The sequence below is a fragment of the Anopheles merus genome, chromosome 2L (assembly GCF_017562075.2).
Source record: "Anopheles merus strain MAF chromosome 2L, AmerM5.1, whole genome shotgun sequence".
NCBI classification, from domain to species: domain Eukaryota; kingdom Metazoa; phylum Arthropoda; class Insecta; order Diptera; family Culicidae; genus Anopheles; species Anopheles merus.
The window spans coordinates 24735504-24761808 of NC_054083.1; the positions used below are offsets into that span (position 1 = coordinate 24735504).

Below are 26305 nucleotides of genomic sequence, written 5' to 3' on the forward strand. Positions count from 1 at the left end.
GTAAGCAGTAAGGTGTACATAGTGTGGTGTGAAGTTTACTAGAATTTTATTTATTGCCATTTTTGTTTTCGTACTGCTATTGCATAAGTGTTTAGATCTTAAATGTTCCTCTATTCGTCCTTTTTTTTCAAGGGGAAAAGGAACGGATTTGGAAAAAAACGGAATCAAAACTACACTACGTTCTGTCGTTTGCTCCCCCGGCACAAGCTCCTGAATTCCGATTCCGATATTGTATTTTCAATGGGCCGAATTTGAACTTACACATCCAAATAGCGGTGAAATCTTTTCGAGCACAAATTTTGGTCTCAGTGGTATTTTTTTTGCTACGAAATTTTGGAAAACTGATTTTTTCTATTCTACCTTCCCACTATAATTTGGAAAGCGTGTGATTGCGGGGGTTTGCTTTCTTGCACTAAGTGATTAGCAATCTATCTCTAATACCGATAAACCGACCGAATCTGATTTGTGTGGTGTATCCTTCTTTTCCTTCTCTTCTGCCCACCCGTCTGATATCATGATACACATCCCGTTTCGTTTCTTTGTACAATCTCTCCACCAACTGGGTCGGTTTTGGAATTGATATCTTTGGTGTTGAAACTTACGTTGGAATACATTTGTTTGCGTGTATGTGTGTCTGTGTGTCTGTGTTAGTGGAAAGAAACTTCCGCTAATGCTCTACAGCTGCTAAAGTGCTTGAAGCAAACCGGACAACAACCATTAAAAACAATGTCGCTAACGCACATCCCTGGCAGAGGGAGCTACCCATTTCTTCTATTTCTATCCTTGACTAGCCTGTTCCAAATACGCAAATAGGAAGCCAAACTTTCTGCTTCCCATGGGGCTTAACAATTGCTGCACAACACACAAAACGAAACAAAACGAAAAGTAGGATCGAATCTTCCTCACACACACACACACAACCTAACCTGCACGATGAAGAAAACACGCTATCTACGCCTTAAAAACTACTGTATCAATCACGGTTTTGGTACCTCTTTTGGTAAGCCTCTCCTGTGGTTTGCCGCAAAAGCAGGATCGTTTTACCACTAAATGGATCGGGGTTGGGAGCGTTCTGCTATTATTTTTATTTTTTTTCAATAATTTTACGCTAAGCTTAATTTTGAAATTCATGCTTGCTTTGTAATCAATCTGCCGAAATCGTATCGAACGAAAAACCTAATTGCGCGTAAAACTGGTTCGAGAAATAATCTACATCGAAACATGCAATCATATGTATGTGTTCGTCTCCGCCCCATTTTGTTCCTCGCCTTAATCGCTAATGGACGTATCTCCTATATTAAATAGCTAGTAATGGGGTTTAGCTAGTTGGGTTTTGATTATCCTTTTCTTGTTTTCTTAGTTTTGCTTTGCTCTCAAATATGTAGAAAATATTCCTTCTCCGGCACTCTGGCTGGCGCCGTTTCCGTTTTCCTTTGTTATTATTATGCTTTCTTTTCCTTACTGAATGTATAATATTAATGCCCGCTACACTAATCCTAAGCTGTTCCGCGCAATTGTTGTCTTTTAATTAGTGTCTTTCTCTCTGTGTTTGTGTCTCCCTCTCTCCTTTCGGTGTGTCTTTTCTGTTCTGCTTTTTAGTTTCACTAGGCCGTCCAAACGTTCCCGCGCTCGTCGTCCCTTCCATTCTTTACCTTGATGCGTGTCTCCACCGTTCAAATGGAATTAGTGTGTAGAAGTTTGCTATCGCGCTAGTAATTTGACGTAATCCATGATATCTCACTATTTAAATTGTCCTAATTTTGCTGCTCGGCACGTCTAGAATAGGGGGAGAAAAGGTAGAAAGCGACCGTTGCGAACTGGAAGGATTTATCCCCCCTCTCTCAGAGCGTTCTATCATCAATTAATCAATTTTTCCAATTTGGTTTCACTACAACGGAACGACAAAAGGGGTCAAGAAGATACAGAATTGGGCCGCGCCATCGCCTTGTGTTTTTTTGTTTGTTCGTTTTTGCTCACTAAACTAGTTCGTAATTAAGTCCTTAAAGTAGCCCTTGGCACTGTAGCCGAACAGTTCGAAATCGAACCGATAGTAGTCGTACAGTCCCCGGATCTGGGCGTTGTCCAGCTCCGAGAAGAACCGGGCGAGCACGTCGTTCGTGTGCGCCCCCTTGCCGGCGTTTTTCCACTGCGGCTTAATCACACTGTCCAGGTGGCCGATCGCGACCAGATAGTTCTGGTCCTCCTCGAGCGTCTCGAACTTCGCTATCACATCGTAATGGAAGAAGCAGGGCGTGCAGAAGTGCGTCACCGGCACCCAGTGCATGTCGATCTCGTAGTGCGGATGCTTGATCTCGTCCAGCAGGTAATTGACAAACTCGGAAAAGGTCGGATGTTTGAGCAGTGTCGTCGGCTGTGCCCGGGGTAAGACAATTTGCGCAGGGAGAGATGAAGAGAGGGAAAGAGAAAAAAAAAGAATGATTTAAAGGGGATCTTTTCCTTTCCGTTTGCAGGTGCGGGCACTTACCTTCCCGTTGACCGTTTTCCGGTACTTCTGTATGATCCGGTTGCCCAGCTTGTGGTGGTGCGAGTTCGGCAGTGCGTACTGTATCTTGTCCTTGTACGCACTCACCAGCCGCTCGAACGGATGCCGCACGATAATGAACGATATCGATTCGTTGATGGCTTGCTTTAGCTGTTGGAAAAGCAAACGGGACAGAGATGGGGGGTGTAGAGTGAGCGAGGGTGCGATAAAACCCGATATGATAGGCACGGCATACAGCAAACGCTAATAACCGGAACCGAAGTTTTGCCATTTGATTATCGTGGGAAGAAAGGCAAGAGGGGTGGGGGTGCGGCTAATAATGAAATCAATCCCAATCGATTGAAAGCAAGAGAGGGAAAGGCGGTGGATTGCGTTTCATGGGGGAGAAACTGATCAGGTTGCTTGTTTGCGTATTTTACGTTTTGTTTGTCATGCGGTCATCATAATCCGCTATATTATCCGGGCACAAGAAGGGAGTATTGATTTTGTGCGACCCCGTGTAATGCACCTCAATATCATCGAAGAGATAGATACTGAAATTAAGTGGCCTCTTTGCCCCCCCCCTCGCAATTGTATTACATTTTTAATGCAAAAAACATGCGACAATGCCAGCTGCATTTACCTTTTCCACCGACGGCCGGGGGTACTTTTGGCGGGCCAGCTGCAACGGGACGTCCTTCGTTTTGCGCAGAAACTGGGGCGTGTAGCCCGCCATCAGGTTGAAGTTGTACATCCAGGAGGTGGAGGCCGCCTTGAACACGTTGCACCAGACGAGATGGTACTCGGGCTGGATCAGATATTCCCACGCCTTCGGTTTATAGTTGTGCTCTGTGAGGATTCGAAGTGAATCAAGGCAAAATGACCGTTAAATCACGAAAACGAAGATTTTTTATTGTTTTCAGGGTTGCTGGTACTTACTGGGCTCGTTCAGCCGGTGCTCGGCGCACTTTTTCTGCAACCGCTCGACCCGATGCTCCATCCGGCGCTTCATGTACTCCATGTCCAGCCGATACTGGCTGTTGAGCGTAGCGTTGTTCTTGAGCGCGGCCCGCGCCGAGTAGTGATCCGGCCCGGCCTGCCGTTCGTGCTGTGCGTGCTGCTGCGGCCGTAGCCGGTGCTGCGCGAGCCGGAGATGGTGCACGATACCGTCGGGTGGATGGAGCGGCACACGGAACGGGAGCAGCTGCTGGCGTGTCGATCCATTGCCAGCGATTGCTCCGTACTGTGTTAGGTGGTGTGGGAAGGAGGAAAAACAAGAAGATACGCATATCAGGACAATTAAAAAAGATTAGTGAAGCGAACGGGATAACAACACGAGTTTATAGGTTTAATTATATTGTTCTTTGTATCCGGTCTGTGGTCAGGACTAGAGAAATAACGAGAAAGATGGTTTAAAAATAATTTGTTTTCTTCTGTAGCTGTACTATCGGTAATGAACATAAATCATGTTTGCGGACACAATGCGACTGCGCTACCTACCAGGCTACACTTATATCCATGGTAATGGCATTTTAATGCTAACCCGAGCGAGAATCATCCAATCCAGTGCGGACCAAGGTGACCCATGGATGCGGATTCTCACTGTTTTGCGCTCTCTTTATATCGCACAAAACTATCCGCACGTGGGACAGTCGCGTGTTGTCCCAATTTGTTATGCCTTGATTATGATAAAATGGCACACAAAGACTGGGACACACTAGTGGTGGGAGCTTGGAGTCGGACGTACCCGATTCCAATTCCGTGTTCGGAATCAATTGCGGAGCCGATACCTATGCTGGAATCGATTCCGATTCCAGATTCGATTCCGGAGTCGATTACGGAGTCGATTATCGAGCCGATTGCGAAGCCGATTCCAATTTCAGAGCCGATTCCGAATTCAAAGCTGAATTCGGAGCCGATTTCGAATCCGGAACCGATTCCAAATCCAGAGCCGTTTCCGGAACCAATTCCGGAGCCGATTTTGATTCCGATTCCGGAGCCGATTCCAGAACCGATTCCGATTTCGGGGTCGATTCCGGAATCAATTCCGGAGCCGATTTTGATTTCGATTCTGGAGCCAATTTCGATTCCGATTCCGGAGCCGATTCCAAATCCGGTGCTGATTATGATTCCGGAGCCATTTCCGGCATTAATTGCGGAAACTGATTCCGGACCTACCATCTGGGATCGATTCTAGAAAACTTCGGACCTAGCCGAAATCGATTCCGACAAAACTTGATTCCTCCCATCACTAACACACAGCAGACGACGGTAGCAAAGGTGTGTAAAAGATTGTTCCGTCCGGTTGTACCACCAGCGTCCACTGCGGTTATTGGCAGGCTGCAGATGAATAGCGCGGAAGGGTAATTATGCGACACACACAGTTCGTTACCATTAGTTGTCGTAAGTGGTCACCAGCAAGCTCTGGATGACGTCACGTTTGGTTTCGGTAGCGCAAAACCACTGCTCCTACAACACACACACGCGCTCGCTGTTGACACGTTGTTTGCTACGGAAGCAGAGATGGAAGGAACTTAATTTTCCAGCTCGATAGTTTTAATAATGAAAAACACAATGCCGGCGCATACACATTCCATGCCGTTGGTTTGACTCGTGCTTACCTTGTGCGAGCACCGGCGATGGAGGCGCCTGGCACGTTTCCCGCAAATCCTTGTCATATTCGTCGTAACAAACACAACAACCTCAACAAAAACCTACGGAGTTTGTTCGAATGAGGTATAATGAAAAAGGGCGAACCAATAATCAGCGTACCCGTTGACCTACATTGCACAAGAGATAATGCACCATATTGCAACATGCATGCAGAGAGCAGTGTGTGTATGCCATCCGTCAGTGCAAATAGTGGGTTTGGCAGCGAGGGTTGCTAGCGTTAGTAGGGTCACGTGGTGTGGGCGATCGGAGGGGACAGAATGATTTAAAACATCCTCTTCTGATATTGCTTCTGTCGGTTGGTTTTTTTTTTGGTGTGTGTTACCAATCGCTTTCAGGTGCCCTTCGCTCGAAAAACGAAGACCATCCATCGACAGAGTTCCAATCGAGCGTGCGTTTCGACAGCGAATGACCGACACTCTCGGCACTCCCGGAACTACGGGGAAGATATATTGTTTGTGCACGAGCTACCGAATTTGTTCGTGCAAAAACTTACCACCCCACACTCCCCCCTACATAGGTGTGTGTGTGTGAAGTGGGGTAAGGGGTAGTACAAGCATCAGGGCACCGTAAGCATATTTTGGTCATTCCATGCTTGGCATGCTGCCAGGGTGAGATGGGTTTGAAGATTATCTGCAATCCACCTCCATTTCCATCTCCTCCTCCCCTACCGTGCTGTGGGAATTTCAAAATTGATCGGCCAAGCTCACTGACCGGAACACTATCGATTTGTTTACCGTGTGTGTGTGTGTGGTCGGGCAGTTCTGTGCACCAAAAATTTTGGCACTAGCGCTACATAACATTTGTTTTGCTGTGACAGGCCGAAGGTTCCACTGTTTGCCGAAGGAGTGTGGGTTGGGATAGGTTGGGAATGGATAAATTAAAGTTTATCTGTTTAGAGGGGTTGCAGAGGAAATAAGGGCGAGAGGTCATACGAATGGCAAGTGTTAGCAAAGGACAGGTACGGTTTGGAGGTCATCTTATAGGCACCTTTAGAGGTGTTTCTTTTATATATCTTTTCTGCCACAATTTGGTTTTGCATAATGTGGTAATTATTATAATAAAACTCGTTCCATTTTTGACTCCATTCAGGTTGAGAAAATGAACTGTAAAGTGATTTACAAAAGTCTAACAATTCGACGTCGAGATATCCTTCATTTGCAAGAATGTAATTCGCCTAAATCTTTCAAAAAGAACGTTCGTGTTGTAATATTGGTACCACAAAGTGCAATACTTTGCATGGTTTTTCCGGTTCAAAAACAACAGCATTAGTTACTTTTACTGCTTTCGAAACGTTTTTTTTCCAACAACTGTCAAATGTTATATTTGCATAACAATAATTTTTCAGATCATTCACATGATTATCAACACGCCATTAGCTCGATTGAGTTTGACAGTTAGTTGTGGTGTGTTGAGAATCATGTGCAAGAATTGAAATTTAATTGAGATATCAATAAAACAGTTTTTGATAAAACATCTCTAGGTGTGAATTAGTGTTGGGTAAATCTGTTGGGTAATTGAAATACATGAATTTGAATGAACCATTGAAATGATTCATAGAATCTGAATTTTAGTTGCAAATATTCATGAATCTCACAGATTCATGAATCTCCAAAGATGTGGAAAGACTCATGAATATCGAAAGACTCATGAATCTCGAAAGACTCATGAATCTCGAAAGATTCATACATTTCAAAAGATAAATATATCTCGGAAGATTCATACATTTCAAAAGATTAATATATCTCGGAAGATTCATGAATCTCTAGGGATTCATGAATCTCAAGGGATTCATAAATCTGCAAAGATTCATAGAGCTTGAGCCATCTTATTATTCTTCTTCTTAGCGTAACAAGCTACGTGCTCATACCAGCATATACAAGCCTTAGAGACTTATTTGCAAGTAACACACTGTCGGATAAATTGTTTTGCTATGGGGAGACGGTCCATGCGAGGCTTGAACCCACGACGGGCATGTTGTGAGGTGGGATCGCTAAAGATTCATGAATCCCTGGATATATATGTATTTTAATGGATTTCTTTTCTTTTAGTGTCATGAATTTTTGGATGTTCATTTATCTTTCCAGACTCATGTATCCTTCAAGATTCATGCATATTTAGTGATTCATTAATCCTTAGAGATTCATAAATCTTTAGAGATTCACAAATATTTAGAGATTCATTAATGTTTGATGATTCGATTCGAAATTCGAATCACTCATCACTGAAGATTCATATGAATGAATCTCAACGAAAGATTCAGGAAACTTATTCACATTCGAAACCGACTCGAAAACCCCTGTAGATCGACTATTCCAGCCCATCTTTTAAACATGTTTTTAAACGAAAACGTTCTACCATATTAAAAGTCCACTGGAAAACCTGTGAAAAGCGGAACGAATGGACCAAACGTACGAACAAATTCACCTCTACCTTCCCCATGCGAACAAGCTACGTGGTGCTGGATGGTGAGGATGTAGACTGCAAGATAAGCGTTAAATTTAATTTCCGTTCCGGCCGGGCTCGGAAGAGGCAAAGTTGTTTGGGAGTTAAACGTGTATAAATAATTCTCATGATGATGATGTTTTCACCGAAGGGGGGGAGCAGAAGAGGGATGGAGTTCGACAAATTCCAAACATTTTCAGTTGGGTGGGGAGCTTTCTGTAAAGAACTTTTTCCATATGAACAGTTTTAAACTCAACTTGGAAAGCAGCTCGATTTGGTTTGGGCATTGGAGAAGATTGAGTTTCGTTAAAAGCACAATTTAACGGCATCTATTTGGTAATATTCAATGCCATGAATATAGTTCTAGGCGTAGTTTCGTACATAAAAGCTTGAATAGACCCTACAAGACATCCTCTCTAATCAGTACTTTCGGAATGTTATCCACCCAAACCTGCCCAATGCATCAATGCAGCTCGGGCTTTCAGTGCCACCGAATTGGTTGTGCAACGGGGCACACTTTCCCATTATTTCCCAAAAGCATCGCCCGGCTGAACTGGTCCTACTCCAGCTGTCATGTTTTGAGCATTCTTGCACACAAAAGGTAAAACGTCGTACCGGAACTTTTGGCCCGTTTCCGTTTGCCAGGATCCGCACCTCAGCGTGTTTTATCTGAGCAATAGTTTAGTTTTATCGTCCCTCCGCCAGGACACTCTCTCCCTCTGTTGTGCTGTTTATTCAAGCAAAAATGAACATCGGGAAGAGCACAAGAGATGGCACAAAAGCCGTTCTGCCGTTTCAGATCGTTTGACCTCGTGTACTCGTGAGGTGTTGTACTTACTCAACCAGGAAGTGGGGAAGCGGCTGGGAATGTGAAATCTTGTCCTCATTTTTTCTTTCGCACAAGTTTTGCACCAGTTAAAATGCTCAAGATGATGGTGGGGGTGGTGGGGTCTGAAGCATCTTTTTCTTTTTTTTTTACTGCGGCCAACAGGGAGCAAGCGCCACGGTCCTTTATGGCGTAATTAAGAATGTGGTAAATGTGGCATCGTTTCGTCACGTACTCTTCGCGTAATGGGTGGTACTTCAAGCAATGGGAGAGAAGATTAAAACCGGAACAAAGCAAGGATATTCGGACAGAGGGGAGGCGGAAGATTGGTGGAACCCCTTTTACGCTTCACATAGACACACGAACACACAGAGTGGTGTTCTTTCTACATCTACAAGGACGACAACACAGTTTATCTAAATAGTCCTTTGTGTCCCTTTGTTTAGTTTTTATTTTTCTGTCCAAAATTTTCAGAAGCAGCCACGCGAATTCTTTTGAAGCAGCAAACGCCCGTGTCGTATTGGGAAGGTTTGCTTTCTTTTCACTAGAATTTCAAAAGCGAAAGATCCAAAATCGTCCAAGTGTGCGGGATTCGTCGTCTTCCGCTAGGTCCACGTGCTGGGAATGGCAGACAGTTATGCAACTTCGCTTATTGGATTACACGTGTGACCGTTGCGTTTTCGCCGCTCGTGCTTGTGGGAAGTTGAAAAGACCGCCCCGTTGCGACTTAAAATGGTTCAAAATTCCGATATCTCGTTTTAGCTTCTGAGTGTCATGTTTCGCTCTGTTCGCCGCACACGCGGCAAAGATGCTTGGGAACGACAGGGGGTAAGTGGGGGGAAGACACTACACGCTTGTCGGTGGTTTCATTTATCGGCCATGCGACACACCTGCCACACGGTGCACGTGGTAGCATCATTCGTACCAGAGGCCCGGGCACAAACATTTGATCGTTAGAATCAGCAAATTTGCATTGTGAAAACAGCCCAACAGCGGTGCCCCGGGCGGGAAGGGAAACGAAACTACAAGATCGGCTAAATGTTGGATGGCTTTTGCGTGTGTTTTGTGGGACCCGGGCCAGCTGGTGTGTCTGTGGAGTGTGCAAAGAGAGAGACCATCGAGAGTTGTGTTCAACCAGTGATCCGTCCCATTCCAGGGAAGGAAAACGATATTCAAAGGGAAAGAAAGAGATAGAGAGAGAGAGAGCGAGAAGACAGCCTTTGGTAGCTTCGAACGGTGCTAGTTGTCTGTTAATGGATTCCATGGATGCTATTCTGCGCGCCAGGCGGGATGGGAATGCAGCGGGGGAGGGAGAATTTTGATGCTTCCGGGGACGTTACAGTGCGCCGTTTTGTTTGACACAAACAAACTCGACGAAAGGATCCGGAGCTTTACAGAGCACTCTGCAATTGCGGGGGAAAGGTGGGTGAGAGAGAGGCCTTAAGGCACACACACACACAAACACTCATACACATACATGATGGAATGGAATGAAAATGTTACACACACTGCACACGTCCATCCCCTTCGGTCGGGGGGGAGTATGTTTGCTGTAGAATTGGAAAGTTTTCACCCGAACCCCGGTTGGCAAAACACTCGAACGGCAAATGGAGGGGCATTTTCCACTGCCGGGTATGCGAAATTCAAACAACGCGATGGTGGTAGTGGTTGTGATGCGTCAGAATGTGACTTCTTCCCGGAAGGCGAGTATAAGGCTGTGCAGTACAGTCAGTCCACAACAAAACGATTCATTTGGGTTTGATGATCATACAGAGCATTCATCTATCTACCACACACACATAAACACACCACTCTTTACTTGGCAGTAAATATGGAGTGGGATTGAGATTGAGAAGGAGGCAAAACAAAAAAAAGGAAAGTTCACCCTTACATTCCTAGAGGGTGACTTCAGAATGGGATGTTTTGGGAGTACTACACACGGTTCTTGCCACGCGCGTTGGAGATGTATGTTGATGGTAGCAGGTTTTATTCCTTTTACTTTACAAACATGACCTTATCTCGCATCCGGATGTGGGAATAGGGGTTGGGGAAAACCAGTACGCCGTTTCAGTTTTTCTCCGCTTGTTGCAGCCATGTGCTGCTTCCGTTTTGTGTGGAGTTTGTGCGGAAAGCTGGAGTACGAATTATTATGAGAGCGCAGCACCGTTGGCTGTTCGTTTGTGTGTGCTTTTTTGTATATTGATCGGTGAATATTAAAAAAAAAAGACTGATTGCTTCTACGCTTGGTTTGTTTGCATAGAAAGCGTAATTTTGATGGCTGATGAGACTTTTGAGTCAATAATGATTCTCGTTTGGTTGGTGGAAAGGGTCTCAAAACGGTTGGACGTGATGACAGTCACAGCAGTATTTTATGGCTCAAGTAGCTCAAAGAATTGGTGCTTAAGTTACACCTGATGACGTTGGATTTGATATTTACGGGTCTTATTATTGATGTCATCGAACATCAACCAGTGGAAAATCATTTCCGATGTCGATTTAGTTAATTTTCTTAGTTTTTTCTCTTCAAATGTGTAAACTGTTTTTAAATTTCCAAGCGCGAGCAACTGATATATTTCCTTGAGCAGTGAAATGTCTAAAGAGTTTTTATTTATTTATAGAGACCTTGAACCAATTAGCCTCATTCGCCTCTTTGTCCAAAGAATGGATACTGATATGCTTCTCACCTACCAATTGCAGCCATTAGTTTGGTATTTTGAATATTTTTTTACGTAATAATGGTTAACTGTTCCAACAAACTTGTTTGAGATTGCGTGAATGTTTGATTCGATTAAACAAAACCCATGTCTATTGACCATTATTGTTTAGAAAAATCCTGATTTGATCCGGAATTGATGCAATACAGTTGCACACAGTCAACTCAGATACTAATACAGATCCACAATACTCTCCATGTCTTGTCGCTTTAGTTGATCTTATACCATAACTTCAAGTTTGTGCTTGTGATTTCGAGATTAGAACTCTGTACAAGTGTGTCGCTAAAACCATACATTTGATGGCTGCACTGTGGGGACAGTTCATTAGCAAACGGTCTAGGAACTACTTAAAGCAAGCAAGTTACATGGTTGAAACCTTAGCGCTTTTTTAGCCATCAAACAAATGCAAGAACTAATCTTGATCAAACGTATTCATTATTCGGTTATACACATTCTCACAAACAGAACTCACAAGGTCTCCAACAATTAGATGTCCTAGAGTTAGATGTCTAGGAAGTTCGAATACCTCCAATGTTCTAGCTCCTTAACTGCCTTTGGCTTTCTTTGTGTGGTTTCTTTCATCAATGATTGATTGTGATTTTCAGTTGTTATTTTTAAATGTGGTTAAATGTCGAAATATAAATTCGGCCAATATTTTGTATTTTAGTTCAACATATTGATGCAATTGGAATGCCATTTCGTTAAGGTAACGAGCATATCACGTAGTATCTATTGAGTCTTACAGGGTTTTCCAAGTCAGTTTCGAATGCAAACGATTCGAGTGCATCACGTTCAAGATGTTAATCCACATGAATCTGATTTTTCATTTCCATCATCATAATTTTTAATTTCTTCAGCATGATTTTCAACACGTGTCAAGCTGGATTGAGTTTGACAGTTTTTTGTGATGTGTTGAAAATCATGTGTTGAAACTGAAATTTCATTATGAAGCAAATATACTATTTGACAGCTGTTGAAAACCATCTTGGATGCGATGAATAATTATGAGCACATTCGAAAATGACTTTGAAAACACTGTATTTGTTTGACTTGTTTGATTGATGACAGCCTTATACATGTTTCATGAATGTTCTGCTCTTCTATTAATTGCTTGACAGAAACTCCAAATTGTTCAATGTCAACACAAAAAACGCCACCCATTTAACCATCATTTATCACCAAACGGTAACAGGTTCGTTCCACTAATTGCCATTCAATGTCAATCGATTCGTGTTGTTTTTGGAGTGTTTGAGTGCGGTATGGTTTTACTGAAAACGGTCTTCCCTAAAATCTGGAAAACTTTCGCTGGACCATTTGCACTAGCAACCCCCAGAGCCTGATTTGAATTGCCCCATAACTGGATGGAAACATTGTTAGCTGTAAAGGTTGTTTGTGCGGAAGTGGTTTGATTTGTAGCAATATCGATTATCGACAGTAAACGATTGTTCAACGAATTAAAGATGAAGCAGGGCCCCGCCGCTTTATGGGGGTCGTTTCGACGGATCCATTTCATACCTTAACAAACGTCGGCTTCCTGTTTTTTTCGCTTTCCGAAGTAAGCAGGTTAAAAGAAATACACACACACACACACACACCGGCACACACGGCAAAGCAACAAATAAAGCGACCGAATCATTGTAGATCACTTTACTCGTTTTGTGCGTCGCTAGAAGATTTCCCAACCACCACTTGCAGAGGGTAGTAAAAACCCGCCCTTTTTGTTGCTGGAGCACTCCGAAGTAGCGCTAAAATCGAGCAACTGGAAAAAAGGTTGTTTCGCCACGGTCTTCTGAATTTTGTTGCCCTTAATATTGGCCCTTGAGTGGAGCACGCGGGCAATTGAAACCCGATCCCGAGGTCTAGAAGCTCAGACCATCGGTCGGGAAACGAGCGAATGCGGCGATTCGGTGAAGTGTCACTCAGCCCAGTGTAGCGCCGTGTAGCGTATTAAATTGAAAGAAATATTGGACGTTTTCGTTATTGTGTGTTCCATTTTCCTTCGGTCAACCATATCCATCGCATGATGGGCACGGGAATGGGCAAAGGAAGGAAGATCTCTACAAAGCGCTACGGGCCACTTGATGTGAGGTGATCCCTTGGAGTATCGGTATCCCTTTTTTCTGTCTTGCACTCCTTCGCTATCACCAAGATAACCCATTTGTACTGCTACCCTGATGGTGACTTTTGTTTTTAAGGACACACACCCGCACACACTCTGCCTCCCCGGTCACAAAGTACGGGACAGGGAATTGTTACAAACTCTGTCTGTGTGTGTGTGGGTTTTATTTTGTCGTTGTGCATCTTCTCCCCATTTACTTTGGTTGCTTTGCAGAGTAAGTTAAGTGACCGAACATTGGAACGGAACACCCGTCTGTCAACGATCTGTTCCGTAGAAAAGGGAACGACAAACTCAACGGTAGCGGGTGTAGGATGTAACAGGATCCATCAATTACTGGGTCAATGGTTGAGCAAACAAAAACACGTCCACAGAGATACCCTTTAGGCGGGTGGTGTTGTTACCCTTTTTCTCCCTACCAGAGGCGTGAAGCGATAGGGAAGCATATTGACCAGCTCCTCATGAACGAGTCATGTGGTTCACGTGTAAAGTGTAAGCCTATCATTTCCAAAAGGAAAGGATAAATACATACGAAATCGGGTTTTTATTTGGCAGAGAGTTTCGCCTGTTTCGATTTGATTGGGAATAGTGTACTGTGTGGTTGGTTTGCGTCGTGTTTTTGCTGGAAGTACACAAAGGACGTGAAAATACAATCATTCCAATCCCATTCAGTTTGGTTTCGTTTGTCAACGGAAAGGATTTAATTTTAGATTGAACCCATTTTTGGACCGGGCTGAAAGGGACTGGTTGATGTCCGCATTCTTGCTCCAAAAGCGGATCATTAGTTCGCATCCATAATTAACAACCACACAAAGCATTGGTCGGTAGCTTGCCTACACGGCATAGAAAGTCCCTGTTTGCTATATCGATTTGACGCAGTTGGCCCTTTTGGGGAAAGAAAAATGTAATGAGTCTATTGGTACCACAAATGGTAGCAATATCTCTCTCTCTCGGTAGCGCTTAAGAATAGCTATCGTGTTATCTGTAGCATATTTATAGAAGGTAATAATAGCACGACGACCCAGCCCGTAAAGTCTTTTTAGGCCGTCCACAAGGACAGAGGAGGCGTGGTAGGCCCAAATTGAGGTGGCAAGATGGCGTGGAGGCGTCCGCCATTAAGGCCGGGATAACGGACTGGCAGACGAAGGCGCGAGACCGTGAGCGGTTTCGGACACTCCTGAGGCAGGCCAAGACCGCAAAGCGGTTGTAGTGCCGGATAAGTAAGTAAGTAAGTAAGTAATAATAGCACAGAAAACTGAGCTGTGGGGTAATTACATTCGATTACATGAGACGTAACAATACACTGCTTATCTTCGAACCGATTTACTGCGCAAAACTATTGCAGCAGATGAAGGTCCGTTTGGTGCTTGAGTGAAAGTGGATGTGAATTATCGTTTGCTTGATGATATCGTTCAAAATACAAACTCAAATTTCGACCTTAATAATATTTTAATACACAAAAAGAGAGGATTTCATTATTCGCAAACTGTGTTCTCTATTTTTATGGGATAATATATTAAGTTATGTATAGTTCGTCGACATTCCCTGCTAAAGGTCCATTTAGTGAATGAATGAACGTAAACTTTAAACAAAAAATCGATTATGTCTAACCTAACGTAGCTCATCTAATGGAGCATATTACAGATCAAATCATAAAGTATGCTAATGCTTCTTCAACCATTTGCTTCATTTTCTACAATAAAACATAATATGTAACATGATTTTTCCTTTTGATGTTCAGATATATTGGAGTTAGATGTATCGATCTTCAGAAGTATCGCATTCATTTAAAACTTTTAATATTTATTAAGTTCAATTTATTGTAAATAGTTGACACAAGTGAAGTATATTCTTTTGGTACTACGACACGATCAGTCCGATAAGATTGCGGTTGTGATGGAATTATAGAAACAGCCAGTGGTTCTGCCTTGTGATACGCTTATTATTCTTGCCAAATCGGCTGACAGCAACCCCCTTCTTCACACTAAATTTCCAAAGAAACTATGTTAAATAATATAAATTTTACATCCATATACACTCGAACACTAAATAGACCTTCGGCCTGGTTTGTCGCTACCGGTGAGTTATTTAAGTACGCATAAGAACCCACGCGCTCTCCCGGGAAACTTACCGTGTACTGGCGAAAACGGTAGAGCTGATCGGAAGTGATTAGGTAGAGTACGGTGAGTGGAATAACTGAGAGGGTGGTAAAGAATAGAAAGAGGCGCTTAATGATGCGCCATTTGGTCCTGGTGTGTCCTTTCATGTAGTCGCGCCACGCTTTCGTCCATCGATCGTCCTTCGATCCGATTAGACGTACACAGAGAGAGAGAGAGAGAGAGAAAGAGCCGAATACTGGGAAGAAGGACGGGATGGGCAGGAACTGTGGCTAAAGAACCGCAGCAGACCGGGGAAGTAGTCTCCAACGCTTCAGGACGCTCGGCACATGGCGCTGATATCGTCGGACTGGTCCCGCTGGCGCATAATTGGTGTGGCGACCGTACTGTGGGTGTGTATGTGTGCAACCTTGAAGTGGATTGTCCGTCCGACGTTGATTGATTGCGCTGTGATTAGCGGTGATCCCTTTTTGTTGCAGACACACGATCCTCCTCTATCAAACGCCGGTGGTGGTGGAGGTGGTGATGTTAAAATCTGAAAAGGAGAAGAGCGTCCTTTGAGTGCAAATGATAATGAGCGGAGTTTTCTTCACATTGACGATGGCACAGTGCAGTGCGGTGGCAGGAAATGAGCGCACTGGGTATAGCCACAGTATCGTGATGATGTTCCTCATTTGCATTTCTTGCGCTGCTTTTGTGTTCCGGTTTGGCAAGAGCGTCACACTTCAACGCAAAGATAATGTGATGAGCTGCAATTGTGCGCATTATTTGTGTGTGTTTTTTTTTTTTACTCCCTTTAGGCGACTAATGAAGCCACTCTTCGTAGGAATGGGGGAAAACGCAAGGAGATTGAAGGAGAGGTAGAGCTCACGATGGCGGGCTACGGGCGGAACAGTATAACATAGCGTAATTGGTATGTTTGTCTTGATGTGTGAGAGTGTCCACTTGTGGGCGGAAGGCACGAAGTAGTACCGGGTTGAGCTGCTTAAGTGTTCCGACTAATGCGACAGGCAAACGGCTCTCAGGACAGTAATCGGCCTCACCCGAGAGCCGATGGACCACTTAAGATAAGGCGTTCACCAAGACAATGTGCTGCTTGTGTTTCTCTATTTGCAGGCAAAATATCCTACGAAAGAGTCATTATTTATGATTTTTTTTCTCCTAGTTTGATAGGATGAAGGAGAGAGGAGTTGGTTTCAGAGTGGAAAGTTGTCCACTAGCCTTGCTTTCTGTGCTCAATCTACTTAATTTATGTTTGATAACAGTCTGAGTGATTTTTAAAATAAGCTGCTTAAGATGTATGGAGATCTTTTCGACCAGTATAAAGGCTGTTACATACAATGTTGTGCAAAGGAGTTTCAAAGAGTTTCAAAGAGGTCTTTCGATTGTGTCTAAGAAACGACTTCTCAAGTATTAAAATATGTTTCCATATCGTTCTGCATATGGAGCGCCATGCACTGAACGTGTCTTCGATCGCTCATTATAGATCTGTAAGCTTAATGTTTCTCTGAAAGTTGATTAGCTCATAGCTCCTTAAAATCAATGTATACGTTCAATGTTTCTGTAAATGCTAAATTTAGCTTTGTACGATTTTTTGGTTGATCCGTATAGCTTTTAGTACCTTAATGCGGTCAGTTAACATTTCCTAAATTGGTTTCGTTTTCTGAATTTCCATATGTTTCAGTATACTTAAATCACCAATATCGCAAGCTCCGAAATATTACTTTGAAGAGAGTGGCATTAGCGCACTCGGCATTACTAACCAGCGCACTTCATTTGGGTTCATCCATAAATTACGGAACATAGACAAACATAATTTGGGACCCTGATACCCACAGCATAACATAATTTACAGTATGTATTAAGTAATATTGGCATTTTCACCTCCAGAAACCTTCCGTTCTATAACTATGATAATCGTTAATGCTAATAGCAATACATAATCATAGATTTCCTTTAATCTAAATAAATTAAAAAAAAACATTTCGTTCGTTTAGTGTAACGCTTAACAACGTTGATCAATTGCAGATTTCATGGTTTATAAATTGTAATACTTCCTTTGAAGCCTCCTAAAACAGCCATACCCTTTCCTTTTGTTTTTCGAGAGTTATTAACAGTTATTACTTATAATGAACTAAATGTGCATCCAAAGTCTCGCATCATGTATCTTGTGTCACAAATGATCCGTAATTTATAGATGTAAGTGTACATCTGCAAATAGCTTTCATGCTCTTCTCTCACTTGCAGTAAATTATGCTTAGGCAAAATTACTCAAAAAAGTCGAGAATGAAGAATATTATTGGTTCACCAACGCCATTGGGTTTTAATGAAATAGTTGCAAACGATGACATCAGAATGGTCACCAAAGAGAAAATCACATACCTGTGCGAAGTGACAGTGTTAATTAAAAGGGGGTAACGAGCACAATAGTTACGTCGCCTGACTGTTTTGCAATACTTCATTTCTTCAGCGTTTTTAGGGTCGCACAACTCAACATAATCGCTCCAATAGAGACGAACAGTTTATCTCTCTCCCTATGTGTGCATAACGCACAATTTGATCCGTGCAGTATCTATGTTCCTTGCAGGTCCATTTAGTGCACGGTGCGATGTAGAAGCCCAAATAGCCAGAATTGCTTAAACAGCTCATTTTGGCACGCTAAAGATCGCTGCTCTAATTCGCCTTTTGCAGTAGATAAACAGCATCAAAGTTCTATGTGGGTCTTTCAAACAGCGCCTAAGCAGCTTCCTTATGCCACGATGCCAGGGATTATTTTTCTTTGTGTTTTATTTTCAAGCAAGCGTCATCGATGAAATAAACAACAAGATTTGTTTCGTTTAAACACATGTGTATATTTTTAAATCCTTTATACAAAATTTTACACAATTTACTGATAATTCACAATCACTTCACTCAATATTCATTCTTCATTTAACGAATCTAACTTGTGCAGCAGCAATGAGATTATTGCCGGCGTCCGTCTTTGACACTTTGACAAGAGCCACCTTGTACCGATGTCATGCATGAAAAAGCTATGAAGTTCCACCAAGTTCAGTACCCTTTCTTAACAAGCCTTCAAGTTCCACCATGAACCCTACACAAAGTGCTAATCAGCCGCAAAGTTCCAAAAAGTACCATGTGCCTGTTAAAAAGCTCCATAGTTCCGCAAAGTACCGTCTGTCTCTTAATCAGCCACAAAGTACGACATCGGAACGATTTTTCGTTAAACAGCCCTAAATCAGCTATAAAGTACGAGCTGGCTATTTGGGAGGTGTTTATTTGTTTTGCTGCGCATATGTTAAATGTTTTGCACCTTTGCGTGTATATTTGCTTTTTTTGTTGATTATACAAAACTAATAATTGCCCAGTGCTACAAGACGAGAAGAAAATGAGCAGTGGGTGAAAATTGGTACACATTCTACCGCCGTGTTGCGCTTTTACGCAGTGTACAGGGTTAAGTAAACGCACGTACACATACGCACGAACGCACGCACGCACGTACGTACGGCAGCAAACGAGCGTTGCGATGGCGGTATGGGTTAGGCAAAATAAATAAAGCGATTTTCGTACCCAAACTTCAACCCAAAATGAGTAGAAATTTGCCCTCGTCTGCACGCTACGGCGAAAGGGGTCAGGGCAGGTATGCAGACTGGTTGATTTATGTTTTTTGTTGTAGTTGTTGTTTCAAATCGTCCAGACCGGACGTTGCCTAACTTCCGAAAGTAATTTCGGTGCATGATCTCTCAATGGACAAACGCATTAGTAGTTCAGCACGCGGTTGAAGGTTAATATTGGCGGTTTGATGATCACGCCACGTATCGTTGGCCAGTTAAAATGACTGCTAATGTAAGGGAATTGTTCCCGTAGCAGTATTGTGCTAACTAGAATAGATATTTTAAAATTTGAGAGACGGGATAATCAGTGTTACCTTTTGTGTTACCAAACAAAACAAAAAACCACAATATCATAACACACAAATTGTACACACAATTTTGTATCGCTGGTGTACTGTACGGTCCAATGTCTGCTGATATCGCGTTACTTCCAAACGATCGCCCCAATAGATACCACCCGACACGCGCTAGTCGCAACTGTTGCCATTGTTGGAGCGCCCGCCGCACTACAATAACAACACAACACACACACACACCAACCGACGAGTTTAATTGAACGGAGAGATACGTGCAGTGGCCGGTGCCATTGCCAACCCTCCCTCCTTGAATGATGTTTCGCGCGTCCGGCTTTTTGCCGCAAGACGCGTTCTAAGATTCATGCGATTTGATCACGCACTGATAAAGCTTTCGGTGAGGCAAACAGACACGGCAGTAGAAAGCTGGCGGTGTGGGTTAGTAGAGACAGGGGTGAGTTACTAATAGAGAACACCGACCGTTCCAGGCCCTGTGCAGTGCATGTGGTATGAGGCGGGGGGTTTTTAGATACATCAGATTGATTAAACTGTAGGGCCAAGCGGGTTGCAAGCGAGGAAGCATTGTGAGCTGGGGCGCTAGGCAAGACGCATTACGAAACGTGACCGTGGTCGTAGATTTGATTCTCAAACCCTCTCGATGCTCCCCCTTGGGCTCGATGGGATGGAACGGCGGACAAAGTGAATCGTTTGCGTTTCCCGTTTTCCGCCTTTGATTGCGCTACCGGTCCGGAGGTTAGTGCGTTTGAGAACGTTGGAGCTAGAATGGGGGAGGAATTGAAAACTGACGACGAGGTCGAGGAGAGATACTTATGCTGCCAATGTGAAGGTCATCATCATCGGTTATAGAGGGGTTGTTGTTTTTTTTGCATCAGTAACTGTTTCAGTTGCTCGTTGGCAGTATTTATTATAATATCGTTAATAAACTGCTCCCGCTATAAGTGTTATTGTATCTGAAACACTTTTTAGTTTGTAATTTTTTGACCATATTTTAAATGTGTTTTCTTTTGGAATGAAAACACTGGACTTTAAATGTTTAAAAATAGATGTATCAACTGTATCAGATGATCTGTGGAAGCACTGTCAAATAATTCTGAAGCATTATAAACAGTATGAGAACTCTGCTCAAAACGCTTCCATTTAGTAACCTTTCAGAGTTCGTTGGTTGTTTTTGCGTGTGATTGTGTAAAACCGATGGTTTTTGGACAATGACAGTGGGGAAAGATTCGCTACCAAATCGACCTGTATGACTAGATTTTATCATTGGCTCAGTATCAGTCAGTACCAGATCTTATCATTGGCTCAATTAGACCATCATGTAGTCGGGTGAGATCGGTCTTTGATAAGCTCGTCATCGGTCGCAGTGGGCGGCAAACGTTGCCGCATGTACAGCCAAAATGTCGACTGCAAAGAGAGCTATGATGAAGTGGCTATGATGGTCTTAAGAATGGTAAAGTGTCTTATATTGTTGATTACGGGTCTACACGAATAAATATGAATAACTAAGGGCCGTAACTTGTTTGAAATTGAAATTTGAGAGTTGAGGGCACAGAAGCCTTCATAATATTTTTAAATGATTCTCAAATGTCTTAACAGGATCTCAAACTGTTTTGGAAGACAAATAAAAATTTCGCTTTGTTTTTTTTTTGTAAGGTTCTTTGAAAACTCATTCTTTGATTTGTCTGACTGATTACAAAATGTTAATCAAAACTTAACCCTTTTTTATGCACACCACCAAGACAACATGTTGTCATATTCTACTAGCAGTGTCTTTATCAACAGTTTATTAAGCTGTAACATCCGTTCTGCTAACATCTAGCAACGTTTCATCAATAGTGTAAAGCCCATTACAGCAGATAAGGCAGTTTCAAGCTAGACAGCGGCTGTCTACTTAATTGGCAGTACGCCTGGTACGCCCGATGGCGTCACCTCCGGTAACAGCAAGTGCAAGTCCGGTTGTGTATAGTGTGTGGTGCATAATCTGCTGGAATGTAATTTTGCGCTTCAATTGGTTAGTTTATCAGAAGGCACCTTTCAGCATGATTCCATGGCGCAACACCACACCAACAACGATCGACGTGTGTGTGTGTGTCTCGCTGTAGTTTCGAGCATTACACATGTGGAAGGGAAGGGGGTAGAAAGTGCATTCTCTACTAGCAGGTTGGTGTCCCACCGGGGGTACTCTTATCTTGGCCGTTTCGCTCACCCAACGACGCCTCGTTCACTTCAATGACAATCACTGAGTTAATGATGTTATCATCCTTCTTGCGCGCATCGTGAAGAGGATGGTGGTGGTCGTCGTGACACAAACAAAGAGACGGTAATGTTTTGGGAAGAGAAAGCGAACCGTGGGGGAAAGTGGCGCAGCCTAATTAGCTTCGAAATTCAATTAAAAAGTTTTCCACACGCTTCAGATAAGTCCTCGTGATGGTGGTGGTGGTGGTACCGGGCTGGTGGTCCCGCATATCAGCTTGAGCGTAGCAACGATGTTTATGTTTTGCTCTACACCACCCCACTGCATTTTTCCCGCTCTGTCATTTCCATTTTTGTTTTTCTGTTCGCCAAAAGGATAAAATGATAAAGCCAATCTCGTGCATGGAGGCGCACACGAGTGTTATGCAAATTAACCAATCCATTCTCCCTACTCGGTTTGTGCCGGCACCTCGGCTATGGTGTACAACTTTTCGCGTACTTGGTTGATACCACCATGGCAAAAAAAGGCCCCAAAAGGTGCTTGCATGAGTGCACCAACCGTTATCCCTTTAACCGTAATTAATAGAGTGTGTGCAGGGGGTTATTTTCTGTTTTCCCAGTTGCACGGTCGGTTTTCGGAACACTGGGAAAATGCATTTGCAGATGGTAAAAAAGCTCATAAACGTTTTGTTCACCCTCTGCCCTACTGTTGATAAAGGGGGGAGGGGAGGTGCATAAACACGCGCCGGCTGCATGAATTGATTAAATTTAATCCCGTTTTTTTTTTCGATTTCGTGTTTGAAAGTTGCGTTTAATTGAACGTGAAGCGAAGCTCACGACAGCATGCACACTTTTTTGCAAAGGTGAAAATGCTTTTTTTTTCTACAATATGGATTTTTGTGCAAAATGTGCATTTTTGCTCCAAGTGCAATTCAATTGCAGCGTTAATAAAATCTCGCGAATCAAAGGAACATAAAAAACTGAAGAATTTATATGATTTTATTTTATGTTATTTTCTGCCCATGTATGCAAACCCACCGCACATACTTACTCTGATACTGGAATTAATTTGTCCCAACTTAATCACCGTATAATGGGGTTCTCTTCTTGGGCAAGCACTAGATGGGAATCGAACTAAGTTCAGTTTATACAAGAATCGGCTCGTCTAGACAATAGACCACCGGGCGGCCCCATTTAATTTACGTTAAAAGTCATTCATAAGCAAACTATTTTGGCAGAGAGGTTGTGCAAAAAACAATTTGAATAAGTGACTTAGATAGCAAAAACAAAAACAAAATTAAATTTTCAGCGGTCATTATTTTAAACCTGTTTAATGGAACACTTATTGTATTAAACATGTATTAAAGGAATTCGATTAAATCTTTCGAATGTAGTCGAAAAACATGGTCTTATTATGTCTATACTTCCATCGATAATTGATGAATAATTAATTGGCAAGCCAGGATGGTGCGAAAGAATGTTCCAAGGCTTACATGTTTCCGGGAAATAGCAAAGCTTAAGCCCCTACTTGTTTACAAATTACTCGAATGCTTCATTTTGTTTTAATCTTGCTCCTCTCTACATTCTTCATAATTGTGATTTGCCTTTACAGTGGGTGTCATCCTAACATGATCACCTAATATTTCGTATCCAATATACATATTGACAAACAATAATGATAAATTATTATAATTATCCCATTTCCGCTTCATATTGACCATTTTTGCAAAGCTACAGCCAAATACGTTATGAAATATAAAAAAAAAATGTTATGACGTTATGAAAGATCCTGTTTGATGTTAGGATCTAACTAACTTCTCGTCTTTAATGCTGGATGATTTTCCTATGATATTGGCATTTTTTGCAAAATTTTGGCTAAACATTATTCTCACTGATGTTTGAAGACAGTCAAAGACACAGATTTTTAGAGCGCTTACTGCTTTAAACCTCCTCTCAACTACTATTTAAAGCTTCCAGGCCATGTCTACTAATTTTAGACACCTGGAGGTCACCGGGTACAACTTCCCGTTTTTTTATAGTCTTCCAACCTCGTTCTAAGCGTTGTTTGCACAATCCAAACCTGAAACCTTTCACCATTCAACCGCCAAACGGTGTTGAACTGTGTATCGATCTACGCTTTCCCACGGCCTTTCCCTCACTCTTATCGGTCTGAGCGAGTGGGACGAGAATTTCCCACAGTCGGACACAGTGGGTAAGGGGTGGGCGTCCTGACGCAAGAAGGTTACGTTGTCCCGGTGATGGCAAGCAGCTAGGCGGCCATCCATTGCCCATACAGGCAAACAAAAGGAGGCAGCGTTGCTGTTGTTGCTATGAGCAACACCGACGTTACCACGCACACAAAACCACACTCGATGCTGTCAGGAGGAGACGCTCTTTTTCTTTTGCATGGAAATTGTAAAATTTCCACCAACCAGTAAGTTTGTTTGTTTGCTGCTTTTCTCTTTACGTTCGTGTTTAAAGTTTTAATGTTTTTCATTGTGCTTGTTGGCGTGATCCAGCGAAGACGACGGAAGAAGACGAATCGCCACTCTCAAAATTCGGTACTCACACGAGAACGCTCATATTTTGGGCATTCTTTCTCCCGCACGCTCCCTTTCTGCCACCCAGAGAGGAATGTTTTCGTGTCTACAAAATTCCGTGTCCTGCCCGAAGACACCTCCGTATATCGTTTTCTGCATCGAATTTCGCACACACTGCACCACTAAAAGCAAACACACTAACCGAAGAGGTCATTAAACAATTGGTTGTTCATTCTGCCTTAAGATGGAAGCAAAAAACACTAAAATAATCCACAAGACAACTAAGTACGGTAAGGAATCCAAGTTACGCCACAGCACACTCTGATCACTCACCGCCAGCACATTCACAAACTCTGTACCGCACTGTTTGTGACATTCGCGTGCATCGGGGGAGGATTTCACAAACAAAACAAAAGGGAGAAAAAAACACGATGCGGTAATAACTCAGCATGCAGATATTTTAGGTTCACTTGTGCCGAAAATTGAGCTCACCCGCCCGATTGCCGCTCGCCTCGCAAATAAACTCGTCCCGAAATTGCGCCACCAGTGGTACCGCAAGGGGACACGGGAAGCAGCGATTCACTTACAAAAATAGAACAAAAACACTAACGCGCAGCACAAACAGACGCAGCAGCAGCAGCAGCAGCCGCCAACGTCGCCGCGGAACGCGTCTTGCCTATTTTGTCGGGTTTGGGAATCGCTAGAGAAGTCGTCGGTGACGACGCCGCCGCTGCTGATGCTACTGTGACAAAAGCGACCACCGCTTCCCCGTCGAGTGCTCTCGCGGTGCCGTGTGTACACACCGAAAAGTGCCGCTGTCGATGCGGCACGCAGCCGCGGAAAAGCCCGACCGCGTGTACGACCGCCGGGATCTCTCTCTCTCTCTCTCTTGATCCGCTATCCTACACTTGCACACTTCCGGAATCGCGCAAATTGGCCAGCAACATCACAAACACAAACACACACTGTACGCAATTGCGGTGCTCACACCCTGGTGCTAGCTGCAGCAGCAGCAGCACCCACCGGAAGGGTTGACACGAAACCTACCCCCTTTCTCGAACCCCGGCGTCTCAATGGTTGCTGCTGGTGGTGGCGTTGGTGGTGCGTCCGGTTTAGCGTCCGGTACGGCTAACGGATGGCATGAAACTGACCGAGTGTGGACCCGTTGCGCTGTGTGCCAGCGCTTCCGATTGCGTACCGACTGCGACGGGTTCGGTTGGCTGCAGTGCCGTACCGTGTGCTCTCGCTCTCTCGCTGGCGGCCGTCGACGCTCACCGGTTCGCAAAAATTGGACCCGAATAGGAGTCTCCCCCCTCGGTGGGAGTGCTTAGAGTGCGTGTGTACTCGAGCACAGAGCAGGGGTAGTAGATAACAACGCGTCCGTTTGGTTAGTGGACGTGCGCGTGGCCTGGTGGTTTGACACTGTCCCATGTGTGCTTTCGGCATTGGTACCGACCACCGCACGCGCTACGTGCGCTTTCATCCTTGTGAGTGTCTGGTCGGTTAGAGCACACTAACAGCGTTGTGCTCTCCAGGGGAAAATGAGTGCCAAGAGCAAAAGAGCAAATGTGAAACAGTGACGCACTAATATGATGGTACACTTGCATTGGTTTGGGAATGAAAGGTGGTAACTTGTACGAATAACAAAGCTTAATTTACTTTAGCCGTCTTATCGTGTTAGAGAAAATGTGGTTGAAATGTGTTTTTTTTTCTAATTTGACTAATTATGTGATGGTTGATGAAATAATAGAAAAACAAGATAACAAATAATGAAACATGCAAAATGCTAAATCAAGTCAGAATTATACAAATGAGAACAGGAAAAAATAATATCGTTCTTAATTCATTGAACACAAATTACTGGCCGAAATGTGGCCAAATTGTACTATGATGTGTTGGTTTAATGCTACGACAAAATTGGTGCGCGAACGACGAATTGAACAAGACGATAATGTATCGAGACGGTAGTGCTTGCAACAACGTCGAACAGGATCGGTAAACACTGTATTCTTACAGGGTTTTATAGTTGTGCAACATTTTCAACACGCTTTGTAATGGGAAATGAACTTTTTGTGTTGGGAATAGACTCCAATTCTCGACATATGAGTCAACTTCCCATCAGATAGAATCAAGGAAGTGTCCCACAACTATGAGAACCCCTGAAAACCCTGTATGATCAAACCCCAATGATCATGAAAATAAAATTATATTCCAGAGTATGGTCCATAAGGCCAGATGATCTTCGGTGTAGGAGCTGGGTTGGAATCGAATAAAGCC

The 26305-nt window shown here is 43.4% G+C and overlaps 2 protein-coding genes across 4 annotated transcripts in view; one reads left to right on the forward strand and one right to left on the reverse strand.

Annotated features, from left to right (window-relative positions):
- Positions 1-26305, forward strand: part of LOC121594045 — a 29501-nt gene that overhangs the window by 935 nt on the left and 2261 nt on the right. The gene's annotated exons all lie outside the window — the stretch shown is intronic.
- LOC121594046 (carbohydrate sulfotransferase 11) lies at positions 30-25441 on the reverse strand. 3 transcript variants are annotated; one of them, XM_041916921.1, is made up of 7 exons: positions 24521-25024; positions 24058-24225; positions 15385-15905; positions 3422-3725; positions 3126-3331; positions 2486-2653; positions 30-2371 (listed from the first exon to the last, which is right to left on the reverse strand). In XM_041916921.1, exons 3-7 carry the CDS (start codon positions 15517-15519, stop codon positions 1982-1984), a joined length of 1203 nt encoding a protein of 400 aa, XP_041772855.1. In that variant the 5' UTR covers positions 15520-15905; positions 24058-24225; positions 24521-25024; the 3' UTR covers positions 30-1981. The 3 variants fall into 3 exon arrangements, with proteins under 3 accessions (XP_041772855.1, XP_041772853.1, XP_041772854.1); XM_041916919.1 differs by lacking the exons at positions 24058-24225; positions 24521-25024 and adding an exon at positions 25076-25441; XM_041916920.1 differs by lacking the exon at positions 24058-24225.